Source organism: Artibeus jamaicensis, unplaced genomic scaffold, assembly GCF_021234435.1.
Source record: "Artibeus jamaicensis isolate MK-2021 breed Jamaican fruit bat unplaced genomic scaffold, CSHL_Jam_final scaffold_1964, whole genome shotgun sequence".
NCBI classification, from domain to species: Eukaryota; Metazoa; Chordata; class Mammalia; order Chiroptera; family Phyllostomidae; genus Artibeus; species Artibeus jamaicensis.
Genome location: NW_026522030.1, coordinates 23593374 through 23614458, shown reverse-complemented (window position 1 = coordinate 23614458; position 21085 = coordinate 23593374). Strand labels below are relative to the sequence as shown.

The window sequence follows — 21085 nt, the reverse complement described above, 5'->3', positions numbered from 1 at the left end:
CACGTGAAAAGATTCCCAGTATCATTCATCATTAGCTATCTCTGCAAATCAAATCCATATTGAGATCCCTTCACATCCACTAGGATGGTCCTAATAAAAAAAGAGGAACAGTATTAAGTTTTGGTGGGGATTTTAGAGAAATTAGAACATTTCTCCAGAACATTACGCTGCAATGTAATTACTGTAATGTAATGTGAAATGAATCCGCTGCTGTGCAAAACAGTCTGGCCATTCCTCAAAACACTCAGCATAGAATTACCATGTGACTCAGCATTTCCGCTCATCAGACTATACCCGAGAAACAGAAATACATGTCCACACAAAAACTTACACGCGAAGGTTATAGCAGCATTTTCCACACCAGCCAAAAAGTGCAAACAACCCAAATGTCCATCAACAAAATGTTGTATAGCCATGCAACGGACTGTTGCTGGCAACAAAAAAGAACGAGGCATTAATACGCACTTCAGTGTGGATGAACCTTAAAAACACTATGCTAAATGAAAGAAGCCAGTCTCAAAAGGCCACACATCCTGCGATTCGGTTTATGTGAAATGTGAAGAATAGACAAACTCCATAGAGACAGGAAGTAAATTAGTGGCCCGAGGGCGGGGGGGGGGGGGGCAGAATGGGGAGTGGCTACTAATGGGCATGAGGTTTTTGGGGGGATGATGAAGATATTCCAAAATTAGACTGTGGTGATAGTTGCACAACTCTGTGAATATAGTAAAAACTGTTGAATTGCACACTTTAAAAGAGTCAGTTATATGGTGTGTGAGTTATATCTTAATAAAGCTTTACAGAGTGTTTCTGATGGCCCTCCTGCCTACAGGATGAGGGTGATCCCTAGGGTGGTGGCGGATCTTTGAACCCGAGTCTCGCTCCTTCCTTCTGTTCCACCGCTTCTCCTCTCTGCCCTCATGCTCAACCCACAGAGAATCATCTTGGCCAGAATTTGCCATGTTCGTAGGCACCCCCAACCCATCGTGTATGCTGCACCCTCTGCCGGACACGCCTGCCATACCTCGTCTGCCTAGGGAACTGCTACGCATCTGCCGTAGCCCAGCTCTCACAGATTGAACTGCTTTCTTCTGTGTATTTTTGTCACCTTTTAGAAATGTGTTCATTATAGCGTGCTTCTCTCTCGCATCAATGTTTTTCTCCCTCACTTTCTCCCTCCCTTCCACTCTCTCTAAAAATAAATAAATAGAATCTTAATTTTTTTTAAAAAGCCATTCTCATCTCCATCTTTCTTGGCAGCCTCTGGTGAGGGTGGCTCCTGCCCTTGGCCTCTTCAGTTTCAGGATGTCTTTGTAGGAAGCGCTCAGCTCCCTGGCCCCTCTCTGCCCTATTGCCCACCTTCTGCCAGTGGCCAAAAGGAAAACTGAAGTGGTCCCAGAGCCTCACCACCTGCTGAGTGAATGTCCACTCTCTCGCCTTTCCATCTTTTCCTCCTCCAGCCTTTCTTGTTCAATTCATCCCAAACTCGAGGGAAGGACCACTCTGCTCTATGCCTCTTTTAAATGACAGGTTCCCTAGTTCGGGAGTGGCCAAAGAATGGGCAACACCATCCTTCAGGTTGGCTGGTGCCCCTGTGTGTTGGGCCAGGGGTCTTTCATCCAGGATTTCCTGGTTCTTAACAACAACCAGCAGCCTTTATCTGAGCCTTTTGAGCACGGGGGGAATAAAGCCCGTCAGCAGCGGGAGGGGTGGGTCTCTGTGCTTGCCCAGATAATAGCCTCCCCTTGTTTCCACCTAGATGAAACAGATTGAGTTTGGAATAAACCTGCATCTTTGGCTGTCCCGGCTTGGTTTGCTTCCCACAGCCTTTGTTCTAGCACCAGTTATAATGACCCAGGTTGGAGAGATGTCTGGCCGCCCTGGCTTTTCCGTGTGCCCCACTTTTGATTGGCCTAATTATTTCTGTGGGTCTCCAAAGCTTGAACTGAAGCCTTAAAAGTAAAAAGAGGCTTGGCGTATGCTGTGGCAAGTCTTACTGTCAGGTTTCTCCTTCCCCTGTGCGTGAGGACCGTCTTACGTTCAAGAACTCCGTGTGGGCTGATTGGAGGGTGGAACTACAGTTTGTCTCAGCACCTTCTCCACCTCCACACACTCCCCCACTCATTGCCTCCAACAGGGCTGTCTTCCCTTTCGTCACATCACGCCAGTGCGCATTGCACATGGGCGTTTGTTCAGAGCACTGGAGGAAGTGGGGGAGGCCATTTGGGGCTGGAGGTGACCACCTTCGAGGTCCAGCCAGGCACCTCAGCCCCGTACAGACACTTGAGGGCCGGGGCTCCTGTACTTCTGCACGCCCGTACCCCATTTTTGGTAACCCAGTTGGCAGGCTCAGCCACTGAACTCCAGGGCACCATACCGGGAAGGCCATGTGCGGTCTTTCTAGTGAGCTTGCCGTCCGAACCAGCCCAGCCAAGAATTGCTCCACTTCTGGGCCCACCTGCACCCAGCATTCCTGCACTTTCTGGCCTCCCAAAACTTCCCAGAAAGAAGACAGACTTTACGGTCAGCCTCTTGCAACACCTTCCTAGTCAGTGTGGCATTTCTTGAACATTCTCCAGACTCCACATCTTTGTTAAATGAAGGGCCCAACCCTGTCTGTAGTCCTGAGGATGCTGACTAATGTGGGACCCACCTTGTGCCCCGGATTTGAAGTCCACCTGCATGCCTAGCACAGGTAGCTGAGGATCCACTCTGCCCCTGGGTCCCTTTCTGGCATACTAGCATCTGCTTTTTTCTCGTCTGGATTAGTTTATAATTTCTCTAGGACCGGGTACTTTTGGCTCTTCCTCTCTTCCCTCCCTCTCCTCCTCCCCACCTCCCCCACTAGAACTGAGGCCTGGGTGGCTCCAGGTCCCTGCCCCCCAGCGCTCTAACCCAGAAACCTGAGGGCCTCCGGGCATCTGTGGTTGGCTGCCTTTCCTGTGCCCTGTCACCTCTTTCTAAGGGCAGCCTTTGGGCTCGTGGAATTTTGTGGGAAACACGTCGAGCCGTTGCCCTGCACAGGCTGTCCTTCTTGTGGTCTTACACTGTTCTCCTATTTCCCTTCCTGAATCGGTGGACTCCATTGCTTTTGTTCCTGGGAGGTTTCTGGAAGATTTTCTTTTAAAGAGAGAGAGGGGAAGGGAAGAATAAAAAAAGGGAGAGAAACATCTGTGTGGGAGAGAAACATTGACTGGCCACCTCTCACACGCACCCCGACTGGAAACGAAACCCACAGCCCAGGCATGTGCCCTGGCCAGTCACTCCTGGCTTTCAGCCAAACCAGTGACTCCTGACTTTGTGGCAAAGCATCCAACCAACTGAGCCACATCGGCCAGGGCTCCGGAATCCTTAAACTGATTTTATCCACTGGAACATTTTTATGTTCCCTCCCCCATCCATTTCTCTTTCCCATGTCCCCTCTCTCTCTCCAATACAGAAACTAATGCAAGTGGAGAATCAGAAAATGAGCAGATGCTGAGGTGGGGCTGAGAGGGCTCACATTTATCCGTTGTAGGTGTGATGACCACCTACACAAGACATCGTGTAGGTGGGACCTGTCACCCAACTGCCTGAGCAGCAGGCCTGGATCACCCAAAGGAAACAACCATAACGGTTTTCTTCTCCAGAGAGCTGGCTCTGTCAAAACATGGCTCTGAACTAATAGCCTATTTTTTAGAGTTGCAATCATTTTGATCTAGTCAGTGGGTAGAGGGCAAATAGATTCTCTTCCCTGAAAGAGAAAGAGGGAAATGAAACTGTTTTTGATTTGTTGGCTTATTGCATAAGTGCCTCATTATATTCCACATAAAGCTTCTTCGATTTAAAAAAATAAGGGATATTTTTTTTCCTGAGTGTCATGTCTAGCTGAGAGCTGCAGCCTCCTGTTGGAAAATCTGCCTCAGCAAACTGCAGCTCCCTCATTGGGCCTTGAGTTTGTACATGCAGTCATTCAGCAAGGGGTGTGGATAATCTTACCAGGGGACCACTTGGACTGGAACACTGTCGTTATTAGGCTTTGCCCACGAATACTGCCTCCTTCCTAACAACTGAGCAGTGCCGTCTGGTCCCACGTCATGCAGTGCCTGTTGGTACTGACAAGTCATGACGCACTTTCTGATTACCAATCCCACATTCCATTTCCATCTCAAAGAAAGTCGTGATTCTGCTGTTTCACTGTGAATGAAAGTGATTGCTTTAAACTCTTCACTTCTTTTCCAAGGAGTCCATACTTTATTCCAGCTTCACAGATTCATCAGTCCTCATGACAACAAGAGACCAGATTTTTGAGGCAAGGGACCTTTGAGGGATGCCAGCTTATCTCCAAATGTGGGTCCTTTCGTGAGGCTAGAATCTTTCTTTTCTTATTACAGATGGCATTCCTAACAGGTTTGGTCCCTTGTGCACAAAGCATACAACCCTAAAAGCATGTAGGCCAGCTCTCCATTTGTTCAGTTTCCTTGTCAGTTACAACAGTCTGCCCTCCTTGCATCATGGAGGCCCCTTGTCCACCTGGATGCAAAGGAGCTGAAATAAAGTTGTTAGCTCTTGGAGAGTATAAGGGTCAGGCAGAACAGTGTTTACGTGGTGGGCTGGAGGGTGGGTTGGGAGTGGAAATTTGGGGGCATCAAAGTGGGAAGATTTTTGACATTTCCTGAGCAGCTACTATATGCTATACTCTACACTCAGTGCTTTTCATTTTATCTCATCTAATAAAGAAGCCACAAAAAACTTTAGCCTCTTTAGAAAGAAAGCTCAGCCTGAGGACCCTGAGGACCAAACCTCCTAAGATAAGGAGGTAAAACACCCGCCCTTATCTCTGGAAGGGAATTCAAGCAGCTGTATTTTTTCTGAATGACAATTACCATTCACTGAGGACTTTTTTTGTGTGTCAAGCACTGACCTAAGCATGTTATAGACATTTAATCTTCACCAAAGACCGAGGAGGTAGGGTTCTGACCCCTGATCTCATTAGCTTGTGCTGCATTACAACTTCAGAGCTTAGTGACTTAACATGGCAACAGTCATTTGTTTTGCTTGGGAACCTACAGTGTGGCAGAGCTCTGCTGGGCCGGTTCATCTCTGTTCCCTGCAGCATCGGCCAGGCTACTATCTGGGGCCCCAGATCGCACAGCTGGCACATGTACAGGTCCCCTGTGCTCTGCTGCTCCTAGATTCTGTGACCTTCCTGAGTCAGCCAGAGCACCTGACCCACCTCAGCCCAGGTTTCTATACCGTTTCCTGCCTTAACTGGGCCTGTGATGTCACCACAGCTGTGGTGACATCTACCAGAGTCCAATGAAGCAGGTTCTAGAAATGGACTTTAATTACTTCACCTGTGTTTGGCATTGACTTTTAAGAGCAACCCTGGCAGAAAAGACCCAGAGAGGTATATAAGAACCATCTTCAGAGGTGGGGAGGGTGACCATGTCAGTCACAGAGTGGCCAGTATTCTGTGACTCACATTGTTTGTGAGCAGAGCTTGGCAAACTATAGCCAGTAGACCAGAGCCTGCTGCCCATTTTTGCATAGATCTCCAGGAAAAACAGTTCCACATTTTTAAGTAGCTGGAGAAGAAATCAAGAAGAATATGTAGCAGGGTTGAATAGTTGCAACAGAGACTGTATGGCCCACAAATGCTGTTATGGAAAAAGTTAGTGATGGGAGGCAGGCTCAGGACTCCCTGTTACCAGAGCTGGATTTCAAGTCTACACAGGAATTAATTTTCTCACCAGAGTTGTCCCTGAGTGGGAACAGCAGCCCTCAGATGCAGGTTATGTAGGCAGATGGTGGTGCCCAGGATACTGCAAGTCAGTGCTGTGCTGGGAAATGTGTAACAGTGGTTCTCCAGGCAAGAACAGCCATGGTTCGGCCCTGAATTGGTGTGGATCAGTTGGTTGGGCATCATCCCGCAAAGCAAAAGTTCGCCAGTTTGGTTCCTGATCAGGGCACGTGCCTGGGTTGTAGGTTTGGACCCTGGTCAGGGCACATACAAGAGGCAACCAATCAGTGTTTCTTTCCCTTCCTTTCTCCCTCCCTTCTCCTCTCTCTAAAAAATAAATAAATAAAATCTTAAAAAAGAAAAAAAAAGCCCTGCTTTGTAATGTTTGTCTGTTCCTATGATACAAATCCCACCATGGCTAATTTCCAGTTCTGACGTGATGTCACTGGAGGCGGAGTCGGGAGGGAATGCATGTCGCTGGCTCTGCAGCAGCCTCAGGGGATCACCAGTGTGTATTCACCTGCCTTCGGTGGCTCCCGATCCAGAGACGCACAGGGACTGGGGAAGGAACAGTAGTGCTGGAAAAAAACACTTTGAAATTCCATTTGCCTGTCGGGCCTGCGGGCAGCCACCTTGAATGCCTACGAGCGCGGGAAGGTGAAGCGCCTTGCTGTGGATCACGGAGCTGCTGATTTCCCCTGCTATTTCACGATCCTCATGGTTGGTTTAGAAAATCTCGATTTCTACAAAGATGGATAAGTTTGACTGCATCCAAGTGTAAAAGTTCTGTTCAACAGAACATCACTTTAAGCAAAGTCAAAAGGCAAATAACAGATGGGGGAAAATATTTGGAATATAGAAGAGATCAAGGCTTAGTATCAAGAGGAGGTAAGGAACATCTGTCAATCAATTAAAATTAAAAACAGTGACAGTACAATGGAAAAATGGACACAGACTGTGGGGAGACAGTTTATATCTGCTCAAATACAAATGGCCCATAATCCTATGAAACAGTGTTAGTTTTGCTACCAAGCAGGGAAATGTAAGATAAAACAAACAGTAACTCATTTATTTTACCCTTCGGATTAGCCCACAATAATAATACCACGCAAGAGGCTTAGCACATTCCTTAAATATATAAAAAACGATGCTAGCTGTCAACCCAGAAATTCTGTATTGGGTTGTATATCCTCAGGCTGAGAAAAATATCTCACACCCTTAGCAGACGCGGGTACACCAAAAACTCATTGCCTCATTGCTTATGATAGTGAAAAATTAAAAACACATAAGTGGCTTGATAAGCTCTGGACTAGACATCCCCGTGCACATCAGGCAACAGCGAAAAGTAGGACGCAAGAGCTCTTTATCGTTGCTGAGGCGAAAGAGCAAATTGCAGAATAGTGCATATAGTCTGATGCCATTTATGTCATTAAAACAGCCATAAATAGGCGCCGTGCATTCACAGAACACACAACATCTGAAGGCTGTACACCATGTTCATAACAGGGTATGCATCTGGGGAGGGAGGGAGGGAGAGGGCTGGGGATGGGGAGGAGGGGAGCTAGTCAGAAGGGACTTTCGTTTTATACGTGGATGTTTCTGTTTTTCTTTGAGAGTATATTTATGTAATTCTTGCATAATATTTTTTAAAGATTTTATTTATTTATCTTTAGAGGGGAAGGGAAAGAGAGAGGGAGAGAAATATCAATGTGTGGTTGCCTCTTGTGTGTCCCCTGTTGGCAACTGGCCTGCAACCCAGGCATGTGCCAGGGCTCTTGCATAATATTTTTAAGAGACCAAATTAGGGTTCAGTTCTCCCCAGCCGGAATGGAGCGGATGAATGTGCCGTCACCTGGTAAGCCCAGGCCCTCCAGGTTGGCCAGCAGTGCCGTGTGTGGGGAAGGAGCCTCTGGGTGTGCTGGTTGTTTGGGCCCATGAACTTGAACTTCCCTGGGGACTCTCTCTAATCCCTTCTGTCCACACAGGCCTCCGTGTTCCCTTAACTGTTGCCTAAGCAAGAAACCACTTTTTTCTTTAATTTCCTATTACACCATTGAGACTAGACAGAAACAGATTACATGTGTCTTTATTTAATAGGAGGGAACGAGAGTCACATTAAATGGGTGCTATTGGGCTGGGGTGGCTGAGCCCCAGCCCACCTTCCCCCTCGCCCGCAGGGTGGCCTTTCTCCCAACCCTCCCTGGCCACTGTGAAGCACAGAGTGGTTCTAGAGTCCTCTAGATCCATCTAGATTCCTCTCTGCCCAGACGGAAGGAAGGGTTCAGAGAGAGGTGTTCTCTCTCCCACGGAGCCACAGCCCAGCTTCTAACTTACCTGTCTCTAGTCCAAGTACCCACCGCTTCCCCGGGTTTTTGGCCCCAGGAATGTTCACCGATTTCAGGAAAAGCCTACTATTTGTTAACTGTTATCAGTGGAAGTGGGGTTCTTGCCATGTCCGAAGGAAAAGAATTTCCTGAGACCCTCATGGGAGGGTGGGACTCTGTGGTGTGTTTATTGAGGATGCACAATGAAGGGGATTCCCCTCCCGACTTCCCAAAGCCCCATCTCCATCTCTTACCATGGAAAAAGCCCAGTCTTGTCTAACGGGGCCTGGATGAAGGCCGCTGCCCGGAGTTTGTACAGTCCAGCCCAGCATCTGGCTGGCTTAGTGTGTGTGTCCAGCTGTAGCGGCTGCTGTGCTGCAGCATTCAAGCTCCCTCCTGGAGGCCGTGGGCCACGTGGCCCTGGAGAGGACAGGTACGGGCACCGTGGGAGTGCGGGTCATAAGCAAGAGAGAGAGGGAGCTTCCTCCTTCCTCTGGGCTTATGACTAGGAGCTTGGGTTTGTGACAGGCCTGGTGCTTTCTCAAAGTGCCAGATCAGCTTCCCAAGTTCCTGTGGACTTCGGATGGGTTTACACCCCTCACCCCCTAGTTCCTAGCAGGCCTCTAGTGAGCACCCAGCAGCACTTCCCCACTCCCCCCAGCAAGTGGGTATGGAGGTGGGGAGGGAGGCGTGCCAATCCCCTTAGGAAGCAATGCCCTAAGCCCCTGGAGTGTAAAGCTGCAGCTTCCTGGCTAACAGGCAGGCTTATTATGCTCCCCAGTTTATTAGGCTCAATGTCTAGTTCCCTTTGCTCCCCTGTTCTAGCCACATCCCTGTAACATAACCACAGGCCCCTGTGGCCTCATTCCATCGTTAGCGTGACAGCCGGGTCAGAATCTCACACCATCAGCTAGCATCTGGACAAGAGAAAAGACAGAGTAGCTTGCGGGGGGGTCTCACCCTGTTGCCTGTGGCCAAGAGAAGTTAAGGCATTTACCTTGTGCCTTTCATGCCCCTTTCCTCAACCCCCCCAATAATAATGAACAGTGGGTGTTAATGCCCCCATTCTATAGACAAAGCAGCTGTGCCTCAGAGTCACTCCACCTGCCCATCTGAGTCAGAGCCCAGACCGAAACCCAGAATGCCTGCCTCCAACGCCTTTTAACCTTTGAGCAATATTCTTCGCTCAGGGATTTTGTTCTAGAAACCTTCAGAAGGCTCCTGCCTGCTTTTTGCAGAACCTCGCTGGGTAAAATGAAAATGAAAGGTCACTTCCCCCATGAATTTTGAGCGTCAGACTTTCTTTTCAGTGCAAATCCCCAGAACTCCTTTTAAGTTGTTACTTGAATTTTAGGTGAAACAGATAGAAAATGTATTTTTACAGACATCTTGCATTTTTGATTCAAAGGACTGTTAAGCTTAGGGATTCCTTTGATGGTTTGGGGGGAATTTGAGGACAACACAGCGTGTAAGCAAAGACCGGTGTTCCCAAACCCCCAGCCTGCTTCCGGACCTCAAAGTCCCATCAGTCTCACAAATGTGAAAGGGAGGGAGTTAGGCCTCCTCCTTTTCCTTAGATTCCTCAGCTTCAGTTTTACGTTCCTCCAAGTCCTCGGTTACCCAAGGAATTTAAATTAGAATGGGAGAGGTGAGAATGTAAGAAAACCCTTCAGGACTTCCCCAAGATTAACAAGATAGAATTGTCAGCACACAATGTGGACAATGGAGCAGTGAGTTTCCAGTTTGGGTTTATTGAGAGGCAGAGCCCAGAAGTTGTGGGCACTTCCCTCTGCTCACACCTCACATCACAGCCACCAGGATAGTTAAGTTTAAAAGAAGAATCAGTGCCCTGGCTGGTGTGGCTCAGTCGGTTGCAGCGTCATCCTGTCATTGAAAGGTTGCGGGTTTTACTCTCAGTCAAGGCTCAGGCCCAGGTGTGGGTTCAACCCCCAGACCAGGCGTGTCAGATACCCGGTGCAGGCGCGTGGGCACATACAAGAGGTGACCAACTGGGGCCTCCCTCTCACGGCAGTGTTTCTCTTCCTCCCTTCCTCTCTCCTTTCCTCTCTCTCTAAAGGCAATGAGAAAGTGTCCTCAGATGAGTATTAAAAGTAAATAATGAATGAATGCATGAATGAATACAAGAATCATCTCAGAGGACTGAGGGAATCACTTCAGGACTATAGTAGATATGCATTTGTCACCCACATTTTTCTGACCTGAATTTAAAATTTTTAAACAGCGCATGACCCTTCCTTCACAGGGGACCCTGAAGTCAAGACCAACAAAAACACTAGCGGATTATGTAATTGTCCTTCCCCTTCCTTGTTTCCTCTTTCTGAGTTGCTTTAGCCATCCTGTAACATTTTGTTTGCAGCCTATGAGCAGTTACTACCTGTTATGGGTTGAATTATGCCCCGCCCCCTGCAAAAAAAAAACAATAAGTTGAAGCCCTAACCCCAGTACATCAGAATGTGACCTCGTTTGAAAACAGTCTTACCAGATGTAATCAGATTAAAATGAGGCCACTGGGGTGGGTCCTCATTCAGTCTCACTGATGTCCTTGTGAAAAGGGGAAATTAGCGCAGACACAGACGTGCACAGAGGGGGGACCAAGTAGAGAGACACAGGGATGAGTCTGCATGAAGGCGGGGGTTGGGGCGATGCGTCTGCATCCGAGGAAAGCCAGAGGGTGCCAGCGCCTGCTAAAAGTGAGGAAGAAGCGGGGAAGGCTCCCCTCCAGGATTCAGAGGGAGTGTGACCCTGCTGACACCTGCATTGCAGGCGTCCAGCACCCAGAGACAACGAATTTGTTGTCTGAAGCCACCTGGTTTGCCGGTGTAGCTCTAGCAGACTAGTATAGCTACCCGCACCTAACCCTTATAAAATAGACTTTTAGGATAAAGTGAGGTAGAGAATTTCAGTTCCTCTGTCGTAGGTAGAATGACATTTTCCAAAGGTGGCTGCGGCACCATCACCGGGCCTTCACGTGAGTCTGGACCCTGGAAATTCCTAATTCCTCTTTCCTTGACTCTGGATGGGTTAGGACTTACTTGGGGAGCTGTGTGACTTCTGAGGCAGCTTCTGCCCTGCTGAGGGAACACTTGCCTTGGAGCCGTGGGCTGCTGTGTAAATAATGCACTTGTCTTCAGTCGGCCATGCTGGGAGGAAGCCCATCTAGTCCAAATGGAGACCACATGGAGGCCTGAGACCACCCGGAGAGAGGTGCTCCGACCGCTCCCAGAGGCTCCGGCAGTCCTGCGGGTTCCGATTCAGCCACTCTCTGACGGTGCCCCACGGCAGACCCTGAGCCAGAGCTGCCCGGCCAACCCTTCCTGGATCCCTGATCCATAGAAACCTTAAGAGGTTTAAAAAAAAAATGGCATGTTTAAAGCTACTAAATCTGTTATACAGTGATAGAAAACTGGAACAGTTAGTGTACTCTGTGCTTTGCATTGGTTACTCTTTTTTCATTTTAATTTTAAAAATGTATTATATTGCATTATTACTTCTGATTAAATTTGTATTCAGAGCAGATGGAATACAACCACAAAAATCTCGGTGGCTTAACATGAGGGCATTTATTTCTCACTTGCTCAGAGTCCCATTCAGATGTTACAGGGTGGGTGGCTGTCCCTCAGACAGGGACTCAGGGATCCACAGTCCTCAATGTAATGTCTTTGCTCTCCCCTGGTGCCCCTTGGGGGTCTCTGCTGGGTCACCTGTGTTCAGGTGACCAAAGAGAGAAGAGAGAGAGTAGAGGATTGTGCGGGATGTTTCAGGAGCCAGGCCTGGAGGTGGCACACGTCATCTTGGTTCACCTGCCACTGGCTAGAGCTGGTTTTGGATTCCAGGGAGCTGGATGTGCAGGTTAGCTCTGCGTGCAGGAGGGAAAAGCCAGTTTGGTGGGAGCATAGGGACAGATCTGCCATGCCCACACAGGGGCTTAGGAAGCTGGAGTTACCACACCTGAGAGATCGACTTCTCTCAGTGTGGTCGGTTCATCGGCATAGGGATCGATCACCTGAGTGACTGGTTAAAATGCAGGTCCTGGGGCCCCACCTGCTGAGTCTGCACCTCAGTAAGTGGGTTCTAAAAAATTGCATTTTTGCCAAATTCTCCCAATTATTGTCATGTACACTGAGGTTATTTAGAAAGACACTTTACCCAGTTGTTTTATACATTTTTTATTATACAGATAGCATCGTTTTATTATACAGATAGCATCGTCCAGGACAGCGACGAGATCCGTAACTTCTTTTCAGTCACCGACAACCTGAGGCCAGAGCTGGCGCTGGGAGGCCCGTGCACAGAGGCCCATCCAGTCTTCTCCCCGTGTCACCCGAGGTTCAGCGTCAGAGCAGGCCAGGGTCCGCACTGGGAGTTACTGAATTGTTCCACTGGCCCCCAGCTTACCAACCACACGTGCTTGTTCTGTGACACCCAGTGGGAAGGTCAGCCCAACCCTGAAGCGTCATGTTTGCCTTGAAATGGCTCCTCACGTGTGGTATGTAGCCCAGACTCCCCTGAAGTTTCCATTATGTCCAGACCCAGCTCAGAATCAAGTCCTATCATGTCTTGCCCAATTCCTAGCAAGAGTTAGGAACCCCTGAATAGTGTTCTATTTTAGAAACTGGAACCCTGAGATAACTCCTCTCCTGTCCCCCTGAAGGCCCACTTTGTTTTTAAAGCTGTAATGTGTCCTAATTACAGTCTGTTACGCTGGCTCTTAGGGGAGGCATTGGTGGGAGGAAAGGACCAGGAGGAGAGGGAAGCTTCATATTTTCCAGCTCTCTTGGCAAAAACAACCGATGCTTATTAGCATTCATTTCACATAATTTCCATGATAATGCTATAATTTAAGACACTCTGACTCAAAGACCTAATAAAGGAGGTTAGACTTACTTTCTAAATTTGCTGCACAGATTGCTCATCTCTCTCTCTCTCCATCAATCCTGCTTCTCTTAAACAAAATGTAAAATCTGGAACAAAGAGGGAAGGGCAGTGCCGCGGTTTGCCTGAGCCTCTTGTTGACAGTTTGGCTCTTCAGCAACAGCGCCGTTTAGGCGTTTGCCTTCTGGTTCTGCGCATGTGTGTGAAACTGCTGGTGTGAAAAAGACCCGCAAGTCGCTTTCTACCTTCTGAGGTGGAGGGGTGGCTCAGTAGGGGTGAATTGTCTGATGATGCTTGTCATGCTCCCCAAACCCTGGTTAAAATCACTTACTTTCTATTACTTTGATGAATGAGTCTAAAGATTTTATAAGTAGAGATTCACGGCTGGATCATCTGCCTCCTTGTACCGATGTGAAGGGGGATGCACAGGTAGTTCCGGACGGCAGGAAACCAGTGATGGGTCCGGGCCCAGTGGGGGTGGGGGCTCCCCTAAACCTCCTGACGTCTAGCTGAATGATTTGGCTTCCTGGACAAGGGATGATGTGGACCTCATCGTGAATGACGTGAGATTTGTACAGGACTTGAGAGCAGGGTACATGGAGAAAACCAGAGATGACCCAGGCCTTCTTTCTCTGTCTTGATCAGGCATTGCCACTTTGCAGGCAGGTCCCTCCCGTGGGGGCTCCAGGCTTGTTCCTCGGTCTCACTTCTGTGGTCAGGCAGCACCGTTGGAGTCGAGTTGCTCAGCACAAGAAGACTGAATAAGAGGTGGCCACGTCAGCCAAGACAGAGAAGCAAAGGCCTGGCCTGGGGCAGCCGTGGGGTTCCTAGGAAAGACCTGGGCCTCCACACTGAACCAAGCTGTTTGGGTGCCCTCAGAGTCTCCCCAACTCCAGGCAGCCAAACCCCAGTTGTTTTTGCATGTCAGGAAACCTGCATCCTGTGAGCGAGGGAGCGTGTGGAAGGCCCTGGCGCAGGGCAGAGAGGGGCGAAGCTGGGACTGGGCACCAGAGTCACAGGAGAAGCCCTTCCCGGAGTACAGCGGTCCGGCCACACCAGGGGACTTCAGTGCGGAGAGGGGAGAAGCAGGACCGGCCTTTCCCATCGGAGCCTGCCCCGGGTAGGGGCCTGGCTCTCTGCAGGAAAGGCTGCTTCCTTCCTTCGTTACAGCACCAGTTCCACTGCTGGGCCTCAGTCTCCTGCCGGACCTGTCTGCCGGTTGCACTGTGTATTTTATCTTTAGTCCTCAAATCCCTGAAACTAGTAGCTCCTACTATTCCTGTGTGGTGAGAAAAATGAGGCTCCGAGAGAAGGACTAACCCTCTGGCTGCAGAATTAAGATTTGAGCCCGTGTGCCAACTGGGGGCCCGCGGAGCTGTGGTCACCCTCACTGCTGGCCGCCAGCGCCAGAAAGCACAGAAGCAAACAGATGTTACAGCATCATCTGCCTCAGCGTTGGTCGGATGACAGTTTCCCATGTTTCCTCCTTCTTGTTTCCTGCAGTTGAAGGTTTCCCTCTTTGTTATTGTTGATTGTAAGAGGAGTAAGAACATAGAAAAGTGAGAAGCAGAGGGTTCATGGGATTATGTGGGAGCTCAGGGCACGCGCACCGTGGAGAGGGGAGGCCACAGACAGGAAGGCCACTGCCCCAGGAGTGTCGCCAACTGCAGGCCTGTGCCGCCAGCTGGGTTCCTGACCTTCCTGACTGGCTCTGGCTGGGGCACATCCAGATCTGCCAGAGCCGTCTGTGTGGGCCCCAGGGGTGGCGGAGTCATGTGACCCTCTGGCTAAACCATCCCAAAGTTAAATGTCAGAGGGAGACCTTGCTGCAGAGGCAGGCACTTAAGACTGAAAAGGGGTCCTCAGGTTTTAGTGCACTATCAGTCACTTGGGGCGCACGTTTAAAAATGCTGCATTTCCTCATCCCCACCCTTAGAAATTCTCAGGCAGCAGCTTGGAAGTGAGGCCTGAATCTGCATTGTTAAAAGATCCCAAGCAATTCCGACCCCTGGACCCTGGACCAGGCTAAGGAAGACACGGACTTGGGGGGTGAAGGGGAGGAATCTGAAACTTTTCTTTAAGAAAACAGCGCATTTTTTGTCTTTATTGTTTAATCTCATGCGCACCAGTTGTAGATGTAGGTATAATGTTTATGGAACTGTCTTGCCGAAAGAAAGATAATGAACACAGCAGTTATGTGCATAATTGCAGTTAATTATTATGTTGTGAATGTATGGTTAAATGATAAACATTAACTTATAAAAAGTCTTATTAAAAGTTCCCTGTTATTTGCCATTAACCAGGGGAGTTTGTTCATTTATCCTCTTGATTAAAATGTCTAGAGTTCCTGCCATGTGGCTGGCGCTGTGCAAGGAGGTGGCGGTCAGCTGGGGGCCGACCTCTGGCCTCCGGGCACCTACAGTCTGGCCAGGGGGACTGAGCCTTGCATTTCAATTTTGTGTAATTTTTTCTTACTCCTTAAGGTATCTGTTAAATTAATTACTAGCTATGATTTTTGTGAATATATAGGGATTTGCATATAAACAAATACAAAAGAAAAATCCTTTTCAGGCTATATATTATGATTTAAGGCTTTAAAAAGTTGGCTAACATACAGAATATGAACTTTCCAGGTACTCTCTGACTGAGCTAGGGAGATGCATTTTTAATAAATTCTATACAAAGTTGGCTTGTAGTTTTGTTTCTTAGTGACTTAAGACTTCACCTCCAAATATGTTTAATTAAAATGTTTTAAGAACACATTGATTTTTCCCCCAGCGTGTCTCTGCTTCCTCCCCCCACTTGCAAACGTAGCACCATTGGGAAAGTGGTGCCCAGGTGGTCTCAAACACAGACATCCCTGAATGCAGATTTCTCATCCAGTGATGAGAAGCACAGAGAGCTCCGATTCTGTGCTAATGCTATTCTCTGGCCTGAAATGTGAATGTGCCAATAGTCTACAAGAGAACAGATCAGTAAGAAACAGAATTGTCATTGATAACCTCGGCTTCTTGGTTTCCAGTGTCGCAGGTGGTGAGCTGTTCGACTTCTTAGCTGAAAAGGAATCTTTGACTGAAGAGGAAGCAACCGAATTTCTCAAACAAATTCTTAATGGTGTTTACTACCTGCACTCCCTTCAGATCGCCCACTTTGATCTTAAGGTATGTTGAGGAGTGTTAGCCAGATAGAAGCCGATGGCAACCACAGCATTGGCTGTTGCTAAGACAGTTTGAGGCATTTGAAAGAGATACTTGTGTCATGCCTGTGGGTTTAACAAATGGAATTACCCGTGTAAATTAGCAAGTGTATTATGCATGCCTCCTGCAGAGACTCCTAAGTTTTTTGTGGGATAGCAGTTTACAATTAACAGTTACATTCAAGAATCCCTAAGGAAATACCTGGGGGTCTTACCAGCACCGTCTTTAAGCAAGGGAGCTGCTGTTGGTGATGGGACATTGTCAGCCTGGAGTGCCCACTGTCTTCTCAGTCCCTATCCCCCTGTGGCTGCAGGGCATATAAAATAGAAGGTGCCTTGATTTCTGCTCTTCCTCTTGATGCAAAGCCTTCTGAGCCAGACTCTGTCACCGGCAGTCAATCCAGCCAAACTCCAAACGTGGCTAAGTGGGGTCATGCCTGGCTAGAGGCAGGGCATTATGGGAGGAAACGTCATACTCCTGGCCATCACGGCAGTTACGGTCTCTTTGGGAAGGTAAGGCACCCATGAGCAGTAGGAAGGGAGTATGTTAAGGTTCAAGGTACAATCCAAGGCAGTGAAAAGACTGTCACAAAGCAGTGTGTGATCGATGGCCAAGGGAATGATTCAGATCATTGGAGCTAGGATAGGACTTTAGAGGAGGATTTCATTCATATTTATTGTCGTAAAGCTGTTAGGACCCCATCTGGATCCCCCCAGTGCTCACTTATACTCACCCCACAGACTGCTGTTGCAAGAACCCACAGCTCTCAGCCCTGGGAATGGGAAATGCCCAAGAGTAAATGCCCACAGAAGCAGCTCTTAGCAGAGCAGGATGGGGAGATGGTGGGTAAACACCCTACCTCCCTCCTGCTTTAGTTGGAAGACTCTGAGCGCTACTTTTTCTCCCCAGTTTCCTAAAGGGACGACGCTCCATCACTCCCACCTTGATAAGACACCTTGTATCAGCTTCCTTCCATTGCCTGTCCCCCCATTTCTCTACCAAGTGGCCCCCACATAAGCAACTTGAGCCTGAATCCCCGCCACAGGCCTCCTACTGGGAGAACCAAAACCGAAACATTTATTGTTCCTGGTGTTTTCTTGAATGTACCTTTCATCCCTATTTTTCAGTTGTTTTTTCAGGGGAGAGGAAAGACTATCCAGCCACCTTGTCCTCAGCAGAGCATATCATGGCTGCTATTTTTTAAATTGTAGTGAAATAAAGATAGCATAATTCACCAGTCTAACCATTTTTAAGTGTGCAGTTCAGTGGCATCAGTACATTCACATGGTTGTGCAGCCATTGCCAGTATTGATCTTCCCACACTGAAGCTGCGTATCCATGACACAGGTGCTCCCTGCCCAGCCCCCACCCCCTCTCCCGGCAGCCACTGTTCCGCTTTCTGACGCTGTGAACTTGCCTGTTCCAAGTACTCCATACAAGTGAAGCCATAGAATATTTACCCTTTTTTAGTTAGCATAATGCCTCTGAGTTTTTTCCATGTTGTGTCATGTTTCCGAATAACCTTCCCTCGTATGTATCTCCCGCATTTTGTTTATCCATTCCTCTGTTGACAGACCCTGGGTCTACAGCCGTACCCCCTCCATGCCCCCGATCTTGTCTGATAGACACCAGCTTTTTTCCACCTGTCAGTCACTGTGAATATCGCTGCTCTGAACATTAAGGCACTATTTCTCTTTTCCTTTAAGCCCGAGAACATAATGCTTCTGGATAGAAATGTTCCCAAACCTCGGATCAAGATCATCGACTTTGGGCTGGCCCATAAAATTGACTTTGGAAATGAATTCAAAAACATATTTGGGACGCCAGAATTTGTTGGTAAGTTTCTTTGCTCCTGTGGTCATTTATTTCTCCTAAACATTATGTTGGCAAAATCTCCCCGGCTGTAGCATCCTTTCCCTGGTACATGTTCCTGATTTCCTTGTGTGGATACTACCTATTGGTTCACCTCCTTCACAAAACTAAACATGCATTTGTGTCCCCTTAGCTCCCGAGATAGTCAACTATGAGCCTCTTGGCCTCGAGGCAGACATGTGGTAAGTAGTGCACCCTTGATGTCGTCATTTTTCTGATTTATCATACTGCTCTTCTGACGTTTGTTTCTGTTTCTTTTGTGTCTAGGAGTATTGGGGTAATCACCTATATTCTGTGAGTACCAAAATCCACAACCTGCATTCTTTCCCTCTCTCTTTGAGACCATATGTTTTACTCACCAGCCATGTTGATCTCCTCTGCTTATGTGGGCTTTTTATGTAAACATTCATTTTACACCCCAGAACATGTTTGGTTTATACTAATTAGACATGTTCTCCTAATTCAAAGTGAGCCATCAGAAACTGCAGCATAATCACTGGGAGAAAGCATGTCTGTCCATCACTGAGAAAATCAGGAAGGGTTTTCTTTTTATCTACTAGATGCTGTTCCAAACTAACTTTATAAATGCATCCGTTGCTTTAAGCTGAAGTTTTGGGGCATGGCAATTAAACACCCTATACAATGTAATAGAATTAATTCTACAGCGATTGTCCAAGCGCCAGATCGAAGTCTTATTCTTCACTCCCCTTATCAGAGATTGTGGGGATGAAATGACCACACAAGAGGTAATTGCTCATGTTCTGTGCCTGCTTTATTAACAGCCTCAGTGGGGCTTCACCGTTTCTCGGAGACACTAAGCAAGAAACGTTAGCAAATGTATCTGCTGTCAACTACGAATTTGAGGAAGAATACTTCAGTAATACCAGTGCCCTAGCCAAAGATTTCATAAGAAGACTGCTCGTCAAGGATCCAAAGTGAGTGTCCATTGTCCCGGAAAGGTGCTCAGCCATGGCTTCAGCCAAACGCGGGTTAGTTCCTGTTCTGTGCACGTGGCCACATTTCTGAGACCCTGGACGTTTGTTCCTGGCAAAGGGAAGTGTGCCATGTGGAACACCTCTGAAAATGCAGGCAGGGACCTTTGTACCTGCTCAGTCAGTCCTGCAGGCAGAGTGAAATGGTCACACTAAGACTGATGTTGTTTCCGGCTTGCTTCCATGAAGCAGGCTCCAACTGTATTTTCTAGAACTTCTGTTTTGTAGGTGCAGCCAGCATGGAAACAATCGTTAGTGTTTGCTTCTATAATCAGTGTCTTTTTTTTCTTTCACTTTCCCCTCTCCCCACAAAGGAAGAGAATGACAATTCAAGATAGTTTGCAGCATCCCTGGATCAAGGTAAGTTGGGTGTTGTGATTGGCTTGGGCATGAAAGGGCATCCTGAAATCCATTTGTGCTGGGTCGTTACTGGTGACTGTGGGTTCCAACCACAGGGCACCTCCCGAGTACTGTGTTGCTGCTGGTGCCATATTTTAACAGCACTAACCAGATGAAAGTATGCTAATGATAGCAGAGGTGGAGAGGAGAAAGCTATCGTAATTCAGGATTATAAACGGAGCTGAAGGTCAAGTCTATTCAATAGCCTTATTTGGTTTGACCTGTGGGATGTTGGCCCAAGCAATATTTTTTTAAATTTAAAATCAATTTCCAGCATTTAAATATATCAAATCTGGATCTCCAGCTTCTTTTGAAAAGTTGGAAGATCTTCCCAAACTGAGCCCTCCTTCCACGAGGCCATCAGAAACTTGGCACGGCCACCTTTGTGCCGGGGCCTGCAGCCATCCCGGTGCACATCACACCTTTACATCACTTACCTGTCAGCATTTAGACTAAAGAACTGAAGTTGCTATAGATGGAAAAAAAAGGGATCCTATGGAAAGTAACCTCACTGGGTGATCCGATCACGAATTCCTACCTGGGCAGGTCATAGTGGGTAGTCATGCCCCAGGAATATAACTGTTTTTTAACTTATTGCTTAATAAGTCTATTAGCATGGCTAATTCTTAGAAGATGTGCAATAACAAAATGTGAAAGTATTTATACATTACTTCTTTCAGTGAACCTGGCCACTTTATTGATTAGTCAATAGTAGTCTTTCAACTTGCTGACTAATCGAATATTATATATTGTAAATTATAGCTTTAATAGGTACATAAGAGCAGAAGAAAAAGAACCAACATGTTAGAAAGCAAATTGACACCTAGATGTTTTTAAACAAAGGGCAAAAACATTCTTCTACAAGGTGGCGTACATTGTAATAAGGTACAGAACCAGTGTATCCGGTGAATCTAAAGTAATTATCTCATGAGAATGTGGTCTGTGGAGGGAGGTTAATCCTAGAAACATTGTGACCAGACAGGGGGCCTGGCCCCGAGCAGGTCTGCCCAGGGCCAGCCCGTGGTGTGTGGGTCCTTGGCTTCGTGTAGGAGAGATTTCCCAACGTGAGTGCAGGTAACTGTGAGGATGCATTTGTGAAAACTGTGGACAGTGACACAAGGAACGGCTTAGCATACAGGAAGCAACAGGAGAACTCAGGCTGGGCTGCCTTAGCTCACTGGGAAGTCAGAGAAAAGAGGGCCTTGGGGACAGCGTCGGGGGATTAGCCTGGGACAAGCTGCCCGCTGCCCGGCACCAGGTGTAAAGCTTTTTTATGACCAGGTTTACCTTCCCCTTAAGCAAGCCCTGTCCACTGTTGCTGTGCATCTGTGTTAACACATCTCTGAAATAGGGGGTAACCACCTTCAAGAGAGCACATATCTTGTTAGCTCTCCTGTAATTTAATCCCTTCCGTGCTTTTGCTCATCATCATGTAATCACCCTTAAAAGAAACTGAATCTGTCATTCTCCAGAGCATTTGAAATTTTTCTCCCCAGCATCAATTTGGTTCGAATAAACTCTTATAAAATTTTTTTTAAAAGGACCTAAAGTTCGTTCCTCTAGAACAGAAAGGCCTAAGGGCAGAAGAGCATGACGGTTACAGAGTAAAGTCACAGAGCCAGTGACACACTGTGATGCAGTGACTTGCCTCACAGAAGTAGGTTCTGTCTGTTCAAAGTCCTGGCA

General features: G+C 47.7%; 1 protein-coding gene across 3 annotated transcripts in view; it reads left to right on the top strand.

Annotated features, from left to right (window-relative positions):
• Positions 1-21085, top strand: part of DAPK1 (death associated protein kinase 1) — a 172907-nt gene that overhangs the window by 105255 nt on the left and 46567 nt on the right. For all 3 annotated transcript variants that reach the window (XM_053656570.1, XM_053656568.1, XM_053656569.1), the window contains exons 4-9: positions 15962-16100; positions 17843-17972; positions 18142-18190; positions 18276-18302; positions 18791-18943; positions 19315-19360. In XM_053656570.1, coding sequence (XP_053512545.1) covers positions 15962-16100; positions 17843-17972; positions 18142-18190; positions 18276-18302; positions 18791-18943; positions 19315-19360 — 544 coding nt within the window. The remainder of the gene's footprint in view (positions 1-15961; positions 16101-17842; positions 17973-18141; positions 18191-18275; positions 18303-18790; positions 18944-19314; positions 19361-21085) is intronic.